Raw genomic sequence first — 17,002 nt, 5'->3', positions numbered from 1 at the left:
AAGAATTTCAAAGCAGTCTGTGATTTTCTGATCCTTTTCCTGTGATATTTGAAACTCACACAAAAGGAGGAATCAAAGTAGATGTTAGTAATCTTAACTAGAATGTTTTTATTGTTTGCTCACATGTTTTATCATGTATGTGTTTGTTTGCTCATGTGCTTTGTGTCTGCATACATTGTTTCCTTCAGTTTGCTTCACTTTCTATCCAATTTAATTAATTTTGTAACAGGCTGGTTTCATGACAAGTGTTCAGGGTTTGCTTGGAAAACTTGGGACAAAGAAAGGGGGAGGGAAAAAGGTCAGTACAGCAGAGCAAATGCATTGACAACTCATGTTCGTACCTTAAACACCCCCACAAGCTCTCCACAAATAAAAACAAACAAACAAAAAAGTTTTCTTTGCATTCATTTAGGGCAGGAAGCATTTCAGTTCAAATTATACTCTAGAGACTTGTGTTAGTTTCCTCTCTGAATATCAGGGAGTTTCCAAACAAAGAAATTCATACTTTATTACCTTTTATCATTCATCGATTCTTCATCATTCGTTTGTAAGATGATTGAGAAGAAAAATTAAATGATATGCAATTTTGGCTGTTAGGGCCTGTCTGCACTAGTAAATAAGTTGTTTATTTGGATAAATTTTCTGTCATCATCAACACTTTACAAATGCAAATGGTTTGTCATGACTTGACAAATTTTGGCCGAAGTGGACAAAATGTTCAAATCCAGCGCTTACAAAATTTGTCCCAGGTGAAAACTGGACAAACTGGACTAAATAAACAATGCTTTCAGTGATAAACTTGTCAATCAATCATTTTAAATTAAATCTACCACCAGCATGGAAATGAACTGAGTTCATATTGCAAGGTAGGCAATAATGTTCTTTTGTCTCAAAACTTGGGGATTTTGAAACTTGAAAAAGATGAACTATGCAAATTGGAGTTTGAATCCTTTGATGACTAGACCAGCTGGTCTTATGAGCAGATCAGGTGCTGATGGAATCTGGCGGCTTTTAAGGCTAGGTTTACACTAGAGGAGAGTTTTCCGGATTCACAAATGTTTCCGGATTCATCAATTTTGGAGTATTCGGATTTGTAGGATGTTCGGATTCCTGACCGTTTACACACGACGACAACTCCGGGTTTTTTTTTTTCTGATTTTCTCTCAAGTAGGGACGTAAGATCTTCACAAAGTTCCATAAAGGTAGGGTGGGACATTCTAAAATTTTCTCTCCACTCGCTAGCTACCGTGACATTTCCCATCATATTGTCCCACCAGGCACTTGTTTGACCTGGCCTAACCCAAAACCGTTTCGGTCTTCGATCCTGCCATCTACGTCGTTGGCGATTAAGTGTGGCTGACGTTAAACTTCCTTGCAATAATAATTTGCGTTTCCTCAGAAATACTGTGGTACACATGATAAAATTTATTGCCTGAACCTGCAACAAGATTAGGCAACTGGAGACCGCCAGCAATGTTAGCACCAGATCCTCCATTTTGGTTTCACTGCAAACTCAAAAGATTGCAGGCGGAAATAATATCCGGATTCGAGAAAAAAAGCGGTTACACGACAAAACTTTCCAGATTCAAAAGTTATCGGATTCAAAGTTCCCACTTTAAATTCCGGATTCAAAATCTCCACAGACACGACCAAACTGGGGAGTTTTTATTTTGGATTCGTCCACTTTCGTGTAAACGGCAACATCAATCCAGTACTAAAACATTTCGGATTCATCATGAATCTGGAACAATTTCCTCTAGTGTAAACCTTGTCTAAATTTTGAGCGCAGATGCAGAAGAAGAGACAGAACTTTGCAGTGACAAAATTTGTCATTTTGATTTTTTGGAGACATTTCTAGTTTTGTCCACTAGTGCAGAAAGGCCTTTAGTCAGATTTTGATACATGTAAGTACCCACTCTCCCCCCACACAGTTTGAAAGCTATGACCAATGATCTCTCTTTGGCTATGGCTAAAAAAGTCTCTTGTCCCCTTGCGGGGCCCAATAAGAGTGTACAGTATGTATGAGTATTGCCATTTCTGTTTTCCATCATACTTGTCTGATATTTGGCTGTGTTCATGCTAGTTATAGTAAGAAGACCATGTGGAATGAGTTATTTTCACTAAATGTATGCAACATTTTTTGTTTTGCTTCTTGTTTGTGTGAGTCAACTTAAATTTTAATTTTAAAACTTTAACTACCTAAAATTAATGTTCTGTTGCTGATGTGAGGAAATTTCTCTTGTCTATGTAACAGGAGGAAAGTAGCACAACAGATAGCAAACAATCTTCAGTTCCTGTGATAACATGCAAACCAACTCACACTTTCATGGTGAAGTACTATGGTGCACTGCCAGTGGCTGTTGGTACAGGGATAGAGACTGTGGAGGAGGCAGCAAAGGTGATTACTAATGATAGCAGTTGACATTTAACAAATGGTAAACACCACAGCGTACACTATTGAGTTATGGATGCACGCAGGAGGTTGCTAAGCACGAAAGAAGTGTAAGAGTCGCTCGAGGCGATAGCCGAGAGCAACTCTAGCTTCTTGAGTGCTTAGCAAACCTCCCAAGTGCATCCAATAACTCAATAGTGTACGCTGTGGTGTTTACCATTTGTTTTATAACATGACATTGATACATTGTAGCTAAGAGTTCCCTTTTATTTAACAAATCTTACGTGACCAGAAAAAACAATCGCACGCGGAAAAATAGTCTTTGCATTTGCTCACGTCAGCAGCGTACACCCATGGGCAAATGGGGGATGCTAAATTGACCAATCAGAGCGCGCGCTTTACTTTGGTTATGTTATAATTATAATTTTTATTCCATTTTATCTCTGGAACCTGGCTAAGTGACATCTGGTTACTATGACCTCATTGTGAATATAATGCCTTATTTTTGCCTTAGATTTAAGCAAGAAACTGCACTTTACAGGGCTCAACACTAACAGTAGCCAACTAGCCACAGACTAGTAGAAACTCAGTTTTGGCTAGTGGTTTTCAATTTTGACTGGCCAGTTTGGCTAGTAAACAAACTGAAATTGTTGTAACATCTAAGTTGTCACTAGCCACCTGGGCCGGGCTGTTCAAAGCTGAGTTAAGTTAACCCAGGGTTAGCGTGAAATTTGATTTCAGATCTGAAAGCTTTAGGAGAAAGTTCAGTTTAATTATTTTGTGTCTACAATTTGATGATCGGATGCTCTTAAAAGAACAGGGAAAATTATCTCATAAAGGTTCTTGAATAGAGAAATAAGGAAACCTTAATCAAAATTTAACCCTGGATTAGTGCTAATCGGCCTTCGAACAACTGGACCCTGGCTAAAAAGTTGGAGGGTTAGTTTGAAGCCCTGCTTTACCTCTTTTTACCAGCTTTATTACCTGTGTGGGATGTTGGGATGACACAAGAAGAGTTTGTAAATTATGTTACAGAGGCTGGTGATTTTAATTATTAACTTTTGGAGTTTTATAAAATAAATGTAAAATTTTGTTTTTATTTATTTTTTTATTATTTTTTAAATTTTATTTTACAGGTGAGCACTACATGTACTTACAATAAACTGCACCTTCACAATACTATACTTTACTTACAATCTTAATGGTACACCCATTTGAATGTTTCAATGGGTGTATTTTTGTAAGAGATGATAGGTTTTTTTACCAATCAGGGTGCTGATTATATCTCGGTTATTTAAGAAGTTTTTTTTAACAAGATTTAACAAATGGTAAACACCACAACGTACACTATTGAGTTATGGATGCACGCAGGAGGTTGCTAAGCACGAAAGAAGCATAAGAGTCGCTCAAGGCAATAGCCAAGAGCAACTCTAGCTTCTTGAGTGCTTAGCGAACCTCCCAAGTGCATCCATAACTCAATAGTGTACACTGTGGTGTATACCATTTGTTTTATAACATAACATTGATCCATTGTCGCTAAAGAGTTCCCTTTTATTTAAAAAATCTTACACAACCAGAAAAAAATAGTCTTTGCATTTGCTCACATCAGCAGTGTACACCCATGGGCAAATGGGGGATGCTAAATTGACCAATCAGAGCGTGCGCTTTACTTTGGTTATGTTCTAATGTTATTTGCAGTAGCAAACTTAAGATAATATTGTTGAACAGTCCCTGAGACAAAGTTCTAATTCTTATTTTTCAGCATTTGGCTGGAGGAACATTACTGATTTGCCAACTTGATGTTGCCCTCAATGGAGTAACACTTTATGACAGTCAGAGAAGTTCTCTTTCAAAGAGAAATTTAGATGCTGATACAATATCATACTGCGGTCTTACAAGGTAATATAAACCAACTCTTTCATGGGCATCTGTATGTAGCAGAATTGGTTACCACTACAAGCTTCGATGTCATGAATTACAAATTAAATCAGCAATGCCCATTTTGAGTTTTTTAGTCTCGATGAAGGAATCTGTACTGAACAGCCTCTTGACAAATCAGACACAAAGCTAAATGCAATGGCCACTTGGCCTTTCATGTTTTACTGGGCATATCCCTTTTATTCTTAAGATCACCATCATGATGTTAATTCTCTATACTGTCTGCCATACACTTCTTCATTGACTTTTGCAATTCTGTAGGTTTTGATTGAGGATATTGTTTATAACTCTTCTTTTCTTTTCTTTTTTTTTTTTGTAACAGTAATAGAAGCCATTTTGGACTCATCCAAAGCATGGGAGGAGGAAAATACATTTGCCACGTCTTTGCAGAGTACAAGGTGAATAACTAATAAAAGTTCATTTTTTATTTCCTTTCTACATTTCACATCTTTTGGGTAACTGAACATGGTATTAAACACAATTAAAACAATTCTGGATTAATTTCATACTGAACAAACAAAAAAAACAAAAAAAAAAAAAAACTACTTTTAGTCATGTTTGTGGTGAACCATTCCTTTTGTTTGGGTTATATACGTTTAAGGCCTGATTAATGCCACTCTTTTAACCCTCCACGCCCTAACATCAGTATCCATATTCTCCATACTGTTCTCTATACATTTCCTATAGTAGTGACCAGGAGAATTTGTTCAACAATCAAGAGCTTCTTCAGTTGATAATCATTTCCTGTGTTCTTGAGACCTTTATGTTTGATGTTGTGAGGAGAAATTGGATGCTAGTCACTCTCACGGGAAACAAAGGGGTGAATTTAAGTCTTTATTCCTCCCAAAAATTGGTGGGTAAGGTAAAGCCTGTTTACGAGCCAAGTGGCCCATTGGACCAGCACTCAAATCCAGTTTCAGTAGCATGAAGCGACTAGGAGTATTTCTATTCCTCCCTAACAATTTCTACTCCTGGGTGAAGAGAGGCACTGTGAGACTAAAGTGTCTTACCCAAGAACATAACACAATGTCCCCAGCCTGTGCTTGAACCCGAACCACTCAATCCAGAGTCAAGTGCACTAACCATGAGGCCACAGTACCTCCCACTAAACATTTGTGGGTGATCTAGCCTAAATACCTAGTTACTCTTTGAAAGTATTTTTTTCTTCTCTGCTGTTAAATTTTTCATACTTGCCTTAGAACTGTAATGCATTAAACAATTAAGCTTATCACTGAAGTTCAAAGTTAAGAGTTCTTTGATTGCAACATTTTTTGTTTTCAATGTTTCAGACTAAAGCTGGGCCAATTGTTGCAGCCATTCATGAAACATTGTGAATACCAGAGAAAATTCTACAGTACAGTCCCATTAAATAATACAGTAAACCCAGTAGCATTTTGATTAATACCTTAAAGTAATGTTAGTTACTGTAATTCATTTTCATGTATTGCGGAGGAGAGAAGTTATTCTTGGTTGAGCAAAATTTATGTGAACATAATTCATTAATTCAATTGAGTTGTGATTATTACCATCTGAATGGTAGATCAAATCACTTTGATTTTCTGTAAAGCAATGTCTTTTGTTTTATGTGCTCTCTAAGCAAAGGCATCAAAAGTTGTTGGTGTCCTGTTTCAATTGACTTAAGTATGAAAAACATGTTCAAGAAGCAAATGAAATTTGCAATTGAAGAGGAGATTTTACTTTCTGGTCATTGTGGGTAATGAATTTTCAAGGAAAGAAATGAATGGTGTGGAAAAAGGAACAAAGGTAAATGATCTATCAAGATGTGAATGAGCTACCTTCCCTTTGAAATGGAAAGCAATGTTTGTCATGTTCTCTGCTTTCAATGTTAGCAATTTAAGGACTTGTTTTTTATACAAATGTTTTTATTATTTTTGAAATAGAATATTATTTTTGTATACTTTTACTGCAGTTATAGGATGAATGATGGATTGAATGAGTGAGGGAAGGAAGGGATGTACAAATAAATAATTGAATGACCGAATGATTGAGGGAAGTGATTGATTGGGAACAAGTGAAGTTCAGAGACAAGTGGTGAAATTTTGAAGAAGTTTTAATTATTTATTAGGTAAATAAATGAGTAAACATCGAAGAGAGAAGAAAAGTAAATGAAAGGATTTTGTCTACACTTTGATGATTATGACAAGGTTTTGGTTTCCTTTACCCTTATACATTATTGGCCATCAATTTGATTGACAGCTGAACTGAACAACATATCACATCAAAACTGAATGTTAAAAATCAGAGATGTTGGTTGTTAATGAATTGGAGAGATAGAAGCTTATTAATTTTGAACAGATTAAGTTGGATAGGTGTGTAATTAGTAGTAAAGGCTAGTGAAAAGAATGAACTCTTCAGGCTTCTAGTTCAAGGGTCAAGAAATGTATTTAGCCTTTGTAGATAATTGACATAGTTTGCTAGGAATGTTTGCTGTTTGAATACAGTAATTATCATGATAGAGGAATTTGGTGACAATGTAATCTTAAGTTTTGCAGTTTAAAAGCAGTAAATATAATGCTTTGGAAATTTGAAATAAGAGTTGAAAATATGATGCAAAGTCTTAGGCTGGCCTTTAAACTATTGTTGTAGTTGAATAATTGCCTAGGTCAGGTAGTGTTTGGTGAAAATTATTATTAAAAATTTTTGTGTAGTATTACAGTTTTGTAGCATTTTGATGACCATGAGTTTTTACTGTGATTTATTTGATGAAGAGAGCAGGCCTCAGCAAAGTTATCACTTGCATTTGTTTTCAAAGTCACTTTTTGCAGCTGCTTTTATATGTTTCTGTTAGAAATTCAAACCTGGGATTGCTCAAACTACCCTTGAAATAGTTGCAAAATTTCAAACATTTGAACAGCAGTGATTAGATACTACAAATAAATATTATTTCCAAAACTTAAGAATGGTTATGATGTATTAAGAATATTTCAAGAACAAAGAAGCTAAGGATAACAAACCAGAATTTAGTTGAACTTTACGGAAAATTATATTAAATCATACTTATTTAGATTATTAAGATTTATGGGTATTACATTACAGAGTAACATAATATATTATCAAACAAAACAAAAGTTAAATCATTAAAATGTAATGAAACAGGAATCCATCAACAATGGGCTCTTGAATGAAGTTATTACTGGATATCATTTAATTGTATAATTTAGAGTGTATTATTTTTTGTATGAGTTTTTTTATATCTGGTTTGTAAATTAATATTGGTTCTAGTTCTAGATTTTCTATAAGTTACATTTTGTAGAGGCTAGTTCAAGTTTATTGATGTAGGTAATTACAATGTTAAAGTTGACCTTTACAATTGAGAACATGTGTCAAAGTATGTTGTGTTATGCTGGTTGTATACATATTGTGTTACTGAATTAAAAACAAGTTATGGAAATAAAGTCTGCAATGATGGGCGTAAAAAAATTTTGTTGATGCTAGTCACTTACATTAATTCTTAAGGAGATCAAGCTTGATTTCAAGACTATTTGATGATGTTTTTGAACTTATTTATCCTAGAAGTACACAGGATGCTTGTCACAATTGAACCTGGTATATACCTCTTACTAACTTTAGGTTATAGACCCAAGTTTTTTTGCTTGAATTTATAGCCAAAGTACAAAGCATACAGGCTATCAATCTGAGTGGAAAAATTAGGTTCTGTAACTTACAGTTCAGATGGAGAAATGAGGTTAGAAAGATTTATTTTAAATCTGGCTTCAAGTAGAGGGGGAGGGTTTCAATCTGAATTAAGTGGGCTGCACAGTGAAATAAGGCCTGCAAAATTGACCATTTATGGTGCACATCTTAACTGAGACATGTAATAAATAGCCTTGCCCACAAAGGAGTCCTGGAAGGTGGTTGGCAAAAATAATTGATCAATCTAAAAAAGAAAAATTCTAGATACATTTATCAAGAACCTATATTAAGAACAGTAATCAGCTTACATATCAGTTGGCCACCAACCAGTTTGCCAACATATGAAGATGGTTTGCTAATATCGCTAATATGTCAGTTTGCTGATGTTCAAAATATATTTTTGAAAAACATCTAAAATGTATTTTGGATGTTGGCAAACTGACATTTAGGGGTTGGCAAACTGACCTTAGACATCCGGGAATCAACCTCGTATGTTGGCAAACCAGTTGGTCAAATGAATAAAGGCTGATAGTTTCGAAAGAAACTGTGTGGGGCTGCGTCGGTAGGGGTAACGAAATAATTTGGATATATCAACAAAGTTGAAATGGTAAATTGGCCACCGTAACGATTACAAAAGCTGACGTTTCGAGTGTTAGCCCTTCGTTGGAGCAAATAGAGGAATTGTGGGTTGTGTGCTTTAAAAGGCAGAAAATGGAGGTACGTTATTGGTGGGAACATGGCAACGAGAAAAACAAGAATAAATTAGTGGAATGAAAAGCGTTTGTTGATCCCTGTGGGATTTAGACTGCCGGTTTGAAAGATGAGCTTTTGTTCAAGATTTTTACGGCTTTCCGTGCTACCTAAGTGTAAGGAAAGACCGCAGATTGCCATATGTTGCTTAGAATGATTAGGTAAATTAAAATGCCTAGCGACAGTTTCGATGTGTCCTTGTCATTCCTTTCCACGTCTCGAACAGTTGGTCAAATGACATATTGGTGAAACAACTGATATTCCTAAGCACAGTGAATGTTATGGAGACTCCAATTCCATTCCCTAACAGAAAAAAAAAAAAAAAAATCTATTGGCCCCAATTTCAAATGTAGCCCGGCTTGTTTTTCACTTCTTGTCTGTTATTATCCACTGTCACCATTCTACTGCTAACCAACAAGTTGATGACAGTTGCAGAAATGATAACAATTCATATTCCATTAAACCTTTTTCCTTTGAGTAGCTCCATGTACCGGTAATCATTAAATTTCAACCCTTTCACTCAGATCTTATTCAATTCTCCTTACTGTCTGCCAAACCATTCTTGTGATGCTAGTTTGGAGAATTTTTAATTGGATCAAATCATAATCCCCAATTTATATCCTTATCTTCTCTCATCACTTTTCTGCTTGATATGTTATTGCTATTGAACGGAAAAATTCTGTCTTGATCACTCATGGGGGGGTGAATGGTTAATAAACATCTTCACTCGAGAATTCTATGTTCCTGTAAGATTTCTGTTAGTTTTCCTGACTGGTATAATTCCGCAGTCTCTGAACCGCCACCAATACTTGTTCCTTTAATAAACACATTCGGCACTGTGCTTCTTCCCGTTAAACTTTTCAAAGCCTCCTGAAAAAGAACAGACAAATCCCAAAAATTAGAAAAATCACCTAAAAGACAATTTGAAAAATTAAAAGCATTGGTACTTATTTTTTCTATGGAGGCAAGTTCATACCAGCATGCAAAGAAAGACAAAACCTTCAGTTTAGATTGTGGAAGAAAAACAACTTACTGATGGTTAATTACCTAGCTAACAATCACAATTTGAGAATGAAAGCCAAGTTTAACAAGATCGCTACCAATCAAGCCCTTATGCAGATTTGCTGAATGAATGATTTTTGAGTTTTCACAAATGAGTTTGGTTGGAGGTGTATTTAGCAAAATTTGCATGCCCTACCAAACTGATAAGCCACACTCCTCAGCAAGATGTGACTGTTCATGTTCATAAGATTCCAACTTAGCCTTGAGCTGTGGCTCAATCATCTCAGTGCCACGGAACACAAAAGAATCTTAACATTCGGGAGGATTCATAATTGATGTCATGATGAACTGTGTGATGTGGGAAGGTGGGAGGGGGGTAGTGAAAGGAGGGATTAACCTTTAACACCCTGACACCAGTATGCATATTCTCCATACTGTTCTCTATATATTTCTTATGGTGCTGACAAGGAGAATTTGTTTAGCAATCAACAGCTCCTTTAGTTGCTGAGAGTTTCCTTGATCTTGTGGCCTCAATGTGTGATTCAGGGGTGATATTGCGAAGAGAAAGTAAATGATTGTCACTCTGGGAGGCCTAAGGTTTAATCCTTTAACTCCCAAGATCTGATTGTGAATTCTCCCCTCTAGCTGATACACATTTCCTTGTAAATTGGTTACAAGAATTTGGTGTTCAATCAAGCTACCAACTTTTTACTGATGAGCTTGTGGATTCCCATTACCTGTTTGCTGGATCGTGTATGGATATTATAGAGAGAAGTTACATGTTGATCACTTCTGGGAGCCAAAGGGTTAAGGGTTCTTCAGTCTACATGTAAGTATTTGTTATATCTACACAGGCTGGTCCAGTTCAACTTACCCTGCTGGCAGAGGCGTTTATTTGTTAACTTCCCCTAGGGTCCACGTAAAAATAAAGTCCTCTGCGCTCAGCCTGTTAAATCTTCTTCGAGTGTGCGCCTGGGAATTATCCAAGTTTGTGGATAATCTGATTTTCAAAACCGGTCAGAACCTCTTTTAAACACGTTTTTATGTGCACGCATCCTATTTAGCTATATAGGAAGACCAAATGTGAGCGCACAATCATGGTTATGGCAAATACTACCGGGAACTAATTTGTTTTTAAGCAACAAGCCACGCATGCTCGAAGAAGATTTAACAGGCCGAGCGCAGAGGACTTTATTTTTACGTGGACCGTAGGGGGAAGTTAAAAAATAAACGCCTCCGTCAGCAAGGTAAGTTCAGCTCAAAGCGCTGGACTGTTGTGTGGGAGGTCGAGGGTTCGGGCCCCGGCCGGACCAACACTCAAGGTCTTAAAATAATTGAGAAGAATATGCTGCCTTCCTATAACATCACGAAATGGTTAGATTTTCTAGTCTTCTCGAATAGGGATGAATAAATAGAGGTCCTGTCTCCTACAGGGTTAGGGGTAGGAGACGTTAATTTCCCCCACACGAGATTACTGTGTGATGGATGTCCTTCCCCGGGGTGGGATGGGTGGGTTGGGGTTGGTTTAGGTGGATGAACCCAGTAGGGACTACATGTCCTATTGTTCTCTCGCCTGTACACTGTACAAATCTATAAATACAAGGCTGGTTAAAATGGGAGCCTGTATAAACAATGACAAAGCCAGACCATGACACCAGAGCTACATTTTCTTCTCTTTGTTAACCAGTACAGAGAAGATGCTGTCCAGTACAGAGATGTTAACCAGTTCAGTACAGAGATGTTACAGAGATGTTACATAGATGTTACATAGATGTTACAGAGATGTTACAGAGATGTCCAGTACAGAGATGTTAACCAGTACAGAGAAGATGCTGTCCTTATCTGAGGAGACTACAATGTCAAACCATTCAGGAATGTCGTAGCAAACGCAGTATATTCTTCCCAATCATTTTTAAGACCCTGAGTGTTGGTAACGTCTGGGACTTCAGCAAAAAGAAAAAAACCACCAAAACTTTATCATTGCTGGAGAAATGGCTGGGGAATGTTGGCCTAGCATTGTAAGAAAGATTTCCGTAGAACCATTATGCACACAGTTTTTAACTAAAAATTACAATGGCGAAAACAGTACTTAATTATGTTCACCTAGCGCTTAGAACCGAGGCTCTGTTTAAAAATAGTACGGAGTTGCAAGGAAATCTTTCCGCATTGCAACTGAAACTGCTTTAATTTAACACTTCTACCTGAATATCTGGGCCATCTTCTCTTGTTTCAATTTCGTAAACTTGCATTTTCTGAATACCGGCTTCCGATAGAGTCTGCTTTGCCATTACACAAAATGGACAAGTTGTCTTGGAGAAAACTACCACATTGTGGCTTTTGATTGCTTTTTCCACAAATTTAAGAGCTGCCCGAGCTGCTGCCATCACTCAAAAAGCAATTATACTCTAGCTAGGACCTTTTTCCAACAGATCTTCGTTGTGCAATTTGTTTTAAGTTATGACATAATTCTGGTCGCCATATTTGAGACTTTACCCAGAAGTCGTAGCAAGCATATTTTATTACCAGGTTGTCTCGGTACAGGTACCGACCCACACCCAGCCTCCATCCCGGCATGTCACTGAACAGGCCTTTCCCTATTATGCCAGTAAAACTGGCATTTTGTGCTCCGAGAAATTCCGTTTTACGCCAAAATAAAAAAAATGCTGAGATTATCCTCGTTTCTCCAAATAACTTGGTTCCAGAAAATGCTTCGTTTTATTTATATTTATTTTTTTATTTATTTATTTATAATAACTTCATTTGCCTAAATAATAAGATAATAATAATAATAATAATAATACAGACAGATAACAATAGAAATAACATCGAGATGCAAAAAGGCAAAAAGGGTCAAGCCAGAGAGGAACTAAATTCTCATTGACGGCAGCCCCCAGAATAAAAGCAATATGCAATAAAAATAAAACTAAAATGTAAAGGTAAAAATTATTGAAAAAACAAGTTAATTGATAAATGGATATTGGTGCAATATTATTGATATTATTTAAAAATGTGTTCTTTCAGTTTTTTTTTAAACTTACTAGCAGAGCTAGAGCTAACTATGTCACTTGGCAAGTCATTCCAGATTTTTATATATTTATACCAAAAAGAGTTCTTGAGGATATTTGTTCGAGCATAAGGCGTCCAGATTGTGACATTGTTGGTAGATCTCGTCCGACTATTGGAGAAAGTTAAGTAATTACATAAGTCTACTCTTGAAAAACCATTAATGAATTTGAATAATTGCACTAAACTAAGAAATTCACGACGCGAGTTGAGTGTTGGCCAGCCAAGATACTTCAAACGTTCACTATAGTCGATAGAACTACCAAGGATCCACCTGGAAGCATTCCTTTGCACTCTTTCAAGCTTATCAGAAAGATATTGTTGATGTGGATTCCACACAGGACAGGCATACTCAACAATTGGCCGAACCATAGACTTGTATCCAATTGATATTGCTTCAGAGCTTTTCCCAAATGTGCGCTTTAGTAGGCCAAGTATCTTATTTGCTCTAGCAGCAACAGAGAGAACATGCGGTTTCCAAGATAAGTCAGATGATATAATGACTCCAAGATGTTTGTGTGTTTTAACCTGTTCCAGTGGGATTGAATTGATGTTGTACGAGCAAGGTGTTACAGATCTAGATCTCGTGATTTTCATACATTTGGATTTAGTTGCTTTAAGTTTCAAAAGCCACTTTTTACACCAGTCTACGATCTGAGACAAGCTTTCACACACAGGTTGATGAACAGATGATGGATGATCTGAGTTAAACAATAGAGTATCGTCGGCAAACATTTCACTTGAACACGATAAGTTCTCAGGTATATCGTTGACATACAACAAGAACAACATTGGCCCAACAATACTTCCCTGAGGGACACCAGAGTAAACCATGGACCAGTCTGAGCTTTCACCTTCCAGAACAACACGTTGGAAACGATCTTGCAGGAAATCACCTAGCCACTCGAGAATCTGACCATTGATACCATATCGGCCAAGCTTAGAGATAAGATGTTTGTGTGGGACTGAGTCAAACGCTTTCTCAAAGTCCAAGAAGACGACATCTGATGTTTTGTTTTTATCTAAGGCTGATGCCCAGGAGTGAAATAGGCGAATAAGTTGGGATGTGCAGGAGAAACCAGCTCGAAAGCCATATTGATGAGGGCTTAACAAGTCATGATCTTCTAGATGAGCCATAATATGTCTTGTGACTAGCTTCTCTAGGGTCTTAACTACAAGCGATGTTAGAGAAATTGGACGATAGTTAGAAACATATTCTTTACCACCATTTTTGTAAACTGGGGTGATGTTGGCAGACTTCCAGTCACAAGGTAGTTTTCCTCTATTCAGAGACATATTGAATAACTTTGACAGTGGATCAGAAATTACAGAGGCTGCCTCCCGGAGCAAACGTGCAGACAAACCATCCGGGCCAGTGGCTTTATTCACATCAAGGGTAAGCAAAAGCTCTCCCACATTAGCACTAGAGCACATGAGATCTGGTATAACGAAGCCTGAACCATGTGAATGGGCATCCTCATCGACATCGGTAGCTGGGTCAGGTCGCTCAGCTATGTCAGGCAAAAAGTCCTTAGCTCTTGTTGTTCTGTGACATGACAATGATGACGCTGGCCTGGAGGTAGTCAACAAGAGCACAACTCTGTTGCTCATTGAAGGACGCCTTCAGTATACAAAATACTCTTTTCTACCGTAGCAGACGATGGTTGGACAAGGAGAACTTGCTTCACTGCGGAAGCCCAACGAGGAAGTTGCTCCTTGTGCCCACACCACCATTTGACTTTCTTTTCTTCAGTCGGGATAACAACATCTTCAGCTGCCAAATAAGCAGGAAGCTCGGTTTTGAGAAGGTCGATGATAGCGTCACTGTCCCGGAAAGGAAATGTTCCCAGAGACTCTTCTAATGCAATCCTAGCAATTGTCCCATCAGGTGGGAAAACTTTTAATTATAATGAATTGAAGAAATTGCCCCAACCCGCCCTAAGGCAACCTAACATTCTGTCCAATGAGACGTTTAACATTCTGTCCAATGAGACATTTAACATTCTGTCCATTCTGTCCAATGTAACCTTGAATAAAGGCTGATAGTTTCGAAAGAAACTGTTTGGGGCTGCGTCGGTGGGAGTAACGAAATAATTTGGATATATCAACAAAGTTGAAATGGTAAATTGGCCACCGTAACGATTACAAAAGCTGACGTTTCGAGCGTTAGCCCTTCGTCGGAGCGAATAAAGGGATTGTGGGTTGTGTGTGCTTTCAGTTTAAAGGCAGAAAATGGAGCTACGTTATTGGTGGGAACATGGCAACGAGAAAAACATGAATAAATTAGTGGAATGAAAAGCGTTCGTTGATCCCTGTGGGATCATCTTTCAAACCGGCAGTCTAAATCCCACAGGGATCAACGAACGCTTTTCATTCCACTAATTTATTCTTGTTTTTCTCGTTGCCATGTTCCCACCAATTACTTAGCTCCATTCTCTGCCTTTAAAAGCACACACAACCCACAATTCCTCTATTCGTGCCGACGAAGGGCTAACGCTCGAAACGTCAGCTTTTGTAATCGTTACGGTGGCCAATTTACCATTTCAACTTCGTTGATATATCCAAATTATAATGTAACCTTGCATTGGACTAGCATCTCACCCAGGGAGGAGTAGTTACACTCCTGGGCCCAGTTGTTCATAGGCCGATTAGCTCTAACCCAGGGTTAAATTTTAATCCAGTTTTCTAAATTTCTCTAATCAAAAGCCATTTTGGGATAATTTTCCTAGTTCTTTTTTGGACATTCAATCATGAAATTGTATACAAATGGAATTAAGCTGAATTTTCTTTCAGAGCTTTCAGATCTGAAATCAAATTTCACACTAACCCTGGGTTATCTTGACACACCTTTGAACAACTCGGCCCTGGTCGCCTCATAGTAATACTGAAGGAAACTGACATATGCAGCAGCTGGATGAACCATTAGGCTCGAGTACAGACACTTCCTTAATTAAAACGGGTGAATGAAACTTTCCAAAGCCTATCAGCAATTGACATCATATAGTGAATACAATAATGCATTGAAGGACGAAAATCACAGTATGAATCAGTCTTCAAGATCACAAACAACCGTAATCTTTATCCGTGAAACAAACGAAAGCAAAATGCGACCCTAGTTAGGCTAATTCAAACAAACCTTTTGATCGTTCAAGGTCATAACGTTCGGATGAATCTATTTCCTTGATTTATTTTTAAGGATGTTGTCAATACTTTTTGACCTAAGCAAGAATTATGTTCCAGTGACCATTTCTCTTTCCCTTTTTCAATTCAGTCGCTGAATTTAACACATTAACACTAAATTCTAATTACGTTTTGAGATTCCGTAGGGAATGACCTGGGAATTGTTTTTTAAATCAACAAGATTGAACTTGGCCAAAGACATCGCCACTTTGGTGCCAACTTAGTAACCTGGCCGCACAGTCATGGGGTGATTCACAAACATCTACAACTCTGATTTGCGCAAAATTCAGCATTCTTTGAGTCAAGAATACCTTGCCATCATGCCCCTAGTTCGTCTGCGAGGCGTTATTTTCGCTGATAGAGAAGGATGGAAAAATGTACAAAACTTGAAAACACGAAAAACGTTCATATTATTGAGGATAAACAAATGTAGAAAAGACGATTTTTTCCGAAGAGTTTTTTCACGGATTCAGTTAGACAGGAATTCTAGTCTGGTCTACGTTTTCTACAATGAAACATCTGGTGATGCGCTCCACTTTACTATGAAAAAGAAATCGTTCAAGGCATGGGCGTTGGCTTCAATGCCGCGTCCCTGCTTTAGGTTGTCGTTGTCATTGTAACTTGCTATGCGATGTTTATGAGCAGGATGATACTCTATATAGCCTTGCAAGCTCAGTAAGACTACTGTGATGTATACCAGCTGCTATATGCTGGCTTCCGCCGGAAGTGGTCAGTTGTTTCTGACATTCCTCTTGCCCTCATAACTTCAGGGTTATTACCTAAAAACGTACATTTAGGAACAGAGATCAATAATAAAGCTCTTGCTAAAGAGAGGCTTTCAATCTTTTTCTTGAGATTGCACTGCCTTGTAGAATATATTCGGTCTACCATCCAACGCACCAACTCTTCAGATCAGATCAGTACTATTACTCTTCTGTAAAAATTGTACGACAAGCAACTGGAACTTGAAACGGAAAAAAAATCAATGTTTTACGATAAGAGTTTCAAAAGTAATAGAGCTTC

At 37.5% G+C, this 17,002-nt stretch overlaps 2 protein-coding genes across 6 annotated transcripts in view; one reads left to right on the top strand and one right to left on the bottom strand.

The window, feature by feature from the left end:
- Positions 1-7,771, top strand: part of LOC111341611 (uncharacterized) — a 36,119-nt gene extending 28,348 nt beyond the window's left edge. For 4 of the 5 annotated variants that reach the window (XM_088732372.1, XM_088732371.1, XM_088732373.1 and 1 more), the window contains 5 exons: positions 230-298; positions 2,255-2,398; positions 4,155-4,291; positions 4,653-4,728; positions 5,620-7,771. In XM_088732372.1, the coding sequence (XP_088588498.1) occupies positions 230-298; positions 2,255-2,398; positions 4,155-4,291; positions 4,653-4,728; positions 5,620-5,664 (471 nt within the window). In that variant the 3' untranslated portion in view covers positions 5,665-7,771. The remainder of the gene's footprint in view (positions 1-229; positions 299-2,254; positions 2,399-4,154; positions 4,292-4,652; positions 4,729-5,619) is intronic. The other variant, XM_088732374.1, reaches the window with a different exon arrangement.
- A 340-nt stretch (positions 7,772-8,111) lies between these two features.
- LOC111341615 (uncharacterized) lies at positions 8,112-12,240 on the bottom strand. The gene is made up of 2 exons (XM_022948603.2): positions 11,938-12,240; positions 8,112-9,604 (listed from the first exon to the last, which is right to left on the bottom strand). Exons 1-2 carry the CDS (start codon positions 12,118-12,120, stop codon positions 9,458-9,460), a joined length of 330 nt encoding a protein of 109 aa, XP_022804338.1. The 5' UTR covers positions 12,121-12,240; the 3' UTR covers positions 8,112-9,457.
- Between the last annotated feature and the right edge of the window lie 4,762 nt (positions 12,241-17,002).

Source organism: Stylophora pistillata, chromosome 9 (assembly GCF_964205215.1).
Source record: "Stylophora pistillata chromosome 9, jaStyPist1.2, whole genome shotgun sequence".
NCBI lineage: Eukaryota > Metazoa > Cnidaria > Anthozoa > Scleractinia > Pocilloporidae > Stylophora > Stylophora pistillata.
The sequence above is the reverse complement of the archived record's forward strand: the minus strand, read 5'-3'. Positions and strand labels throughout refer to the sequence as shown.

Bases quoted from the DNA above. Each gene is read 5' to 3' on its own strand.
- LOC111341615 (XM_022948603.2), bottom strand. From the start codon at position 12,120: ATGGCAGCAGCTCGGGCAGCTCTTAAATTTGTGGAAAAAGCAATCAAA. The intron at 9,605-11,937 runs GTAGAAGTGTTA...GTTCTTTTTCAG, and splicing joins AAGATGGCCCAGATATTCAG to GAGGCTTTGAAAAGTTTAAC.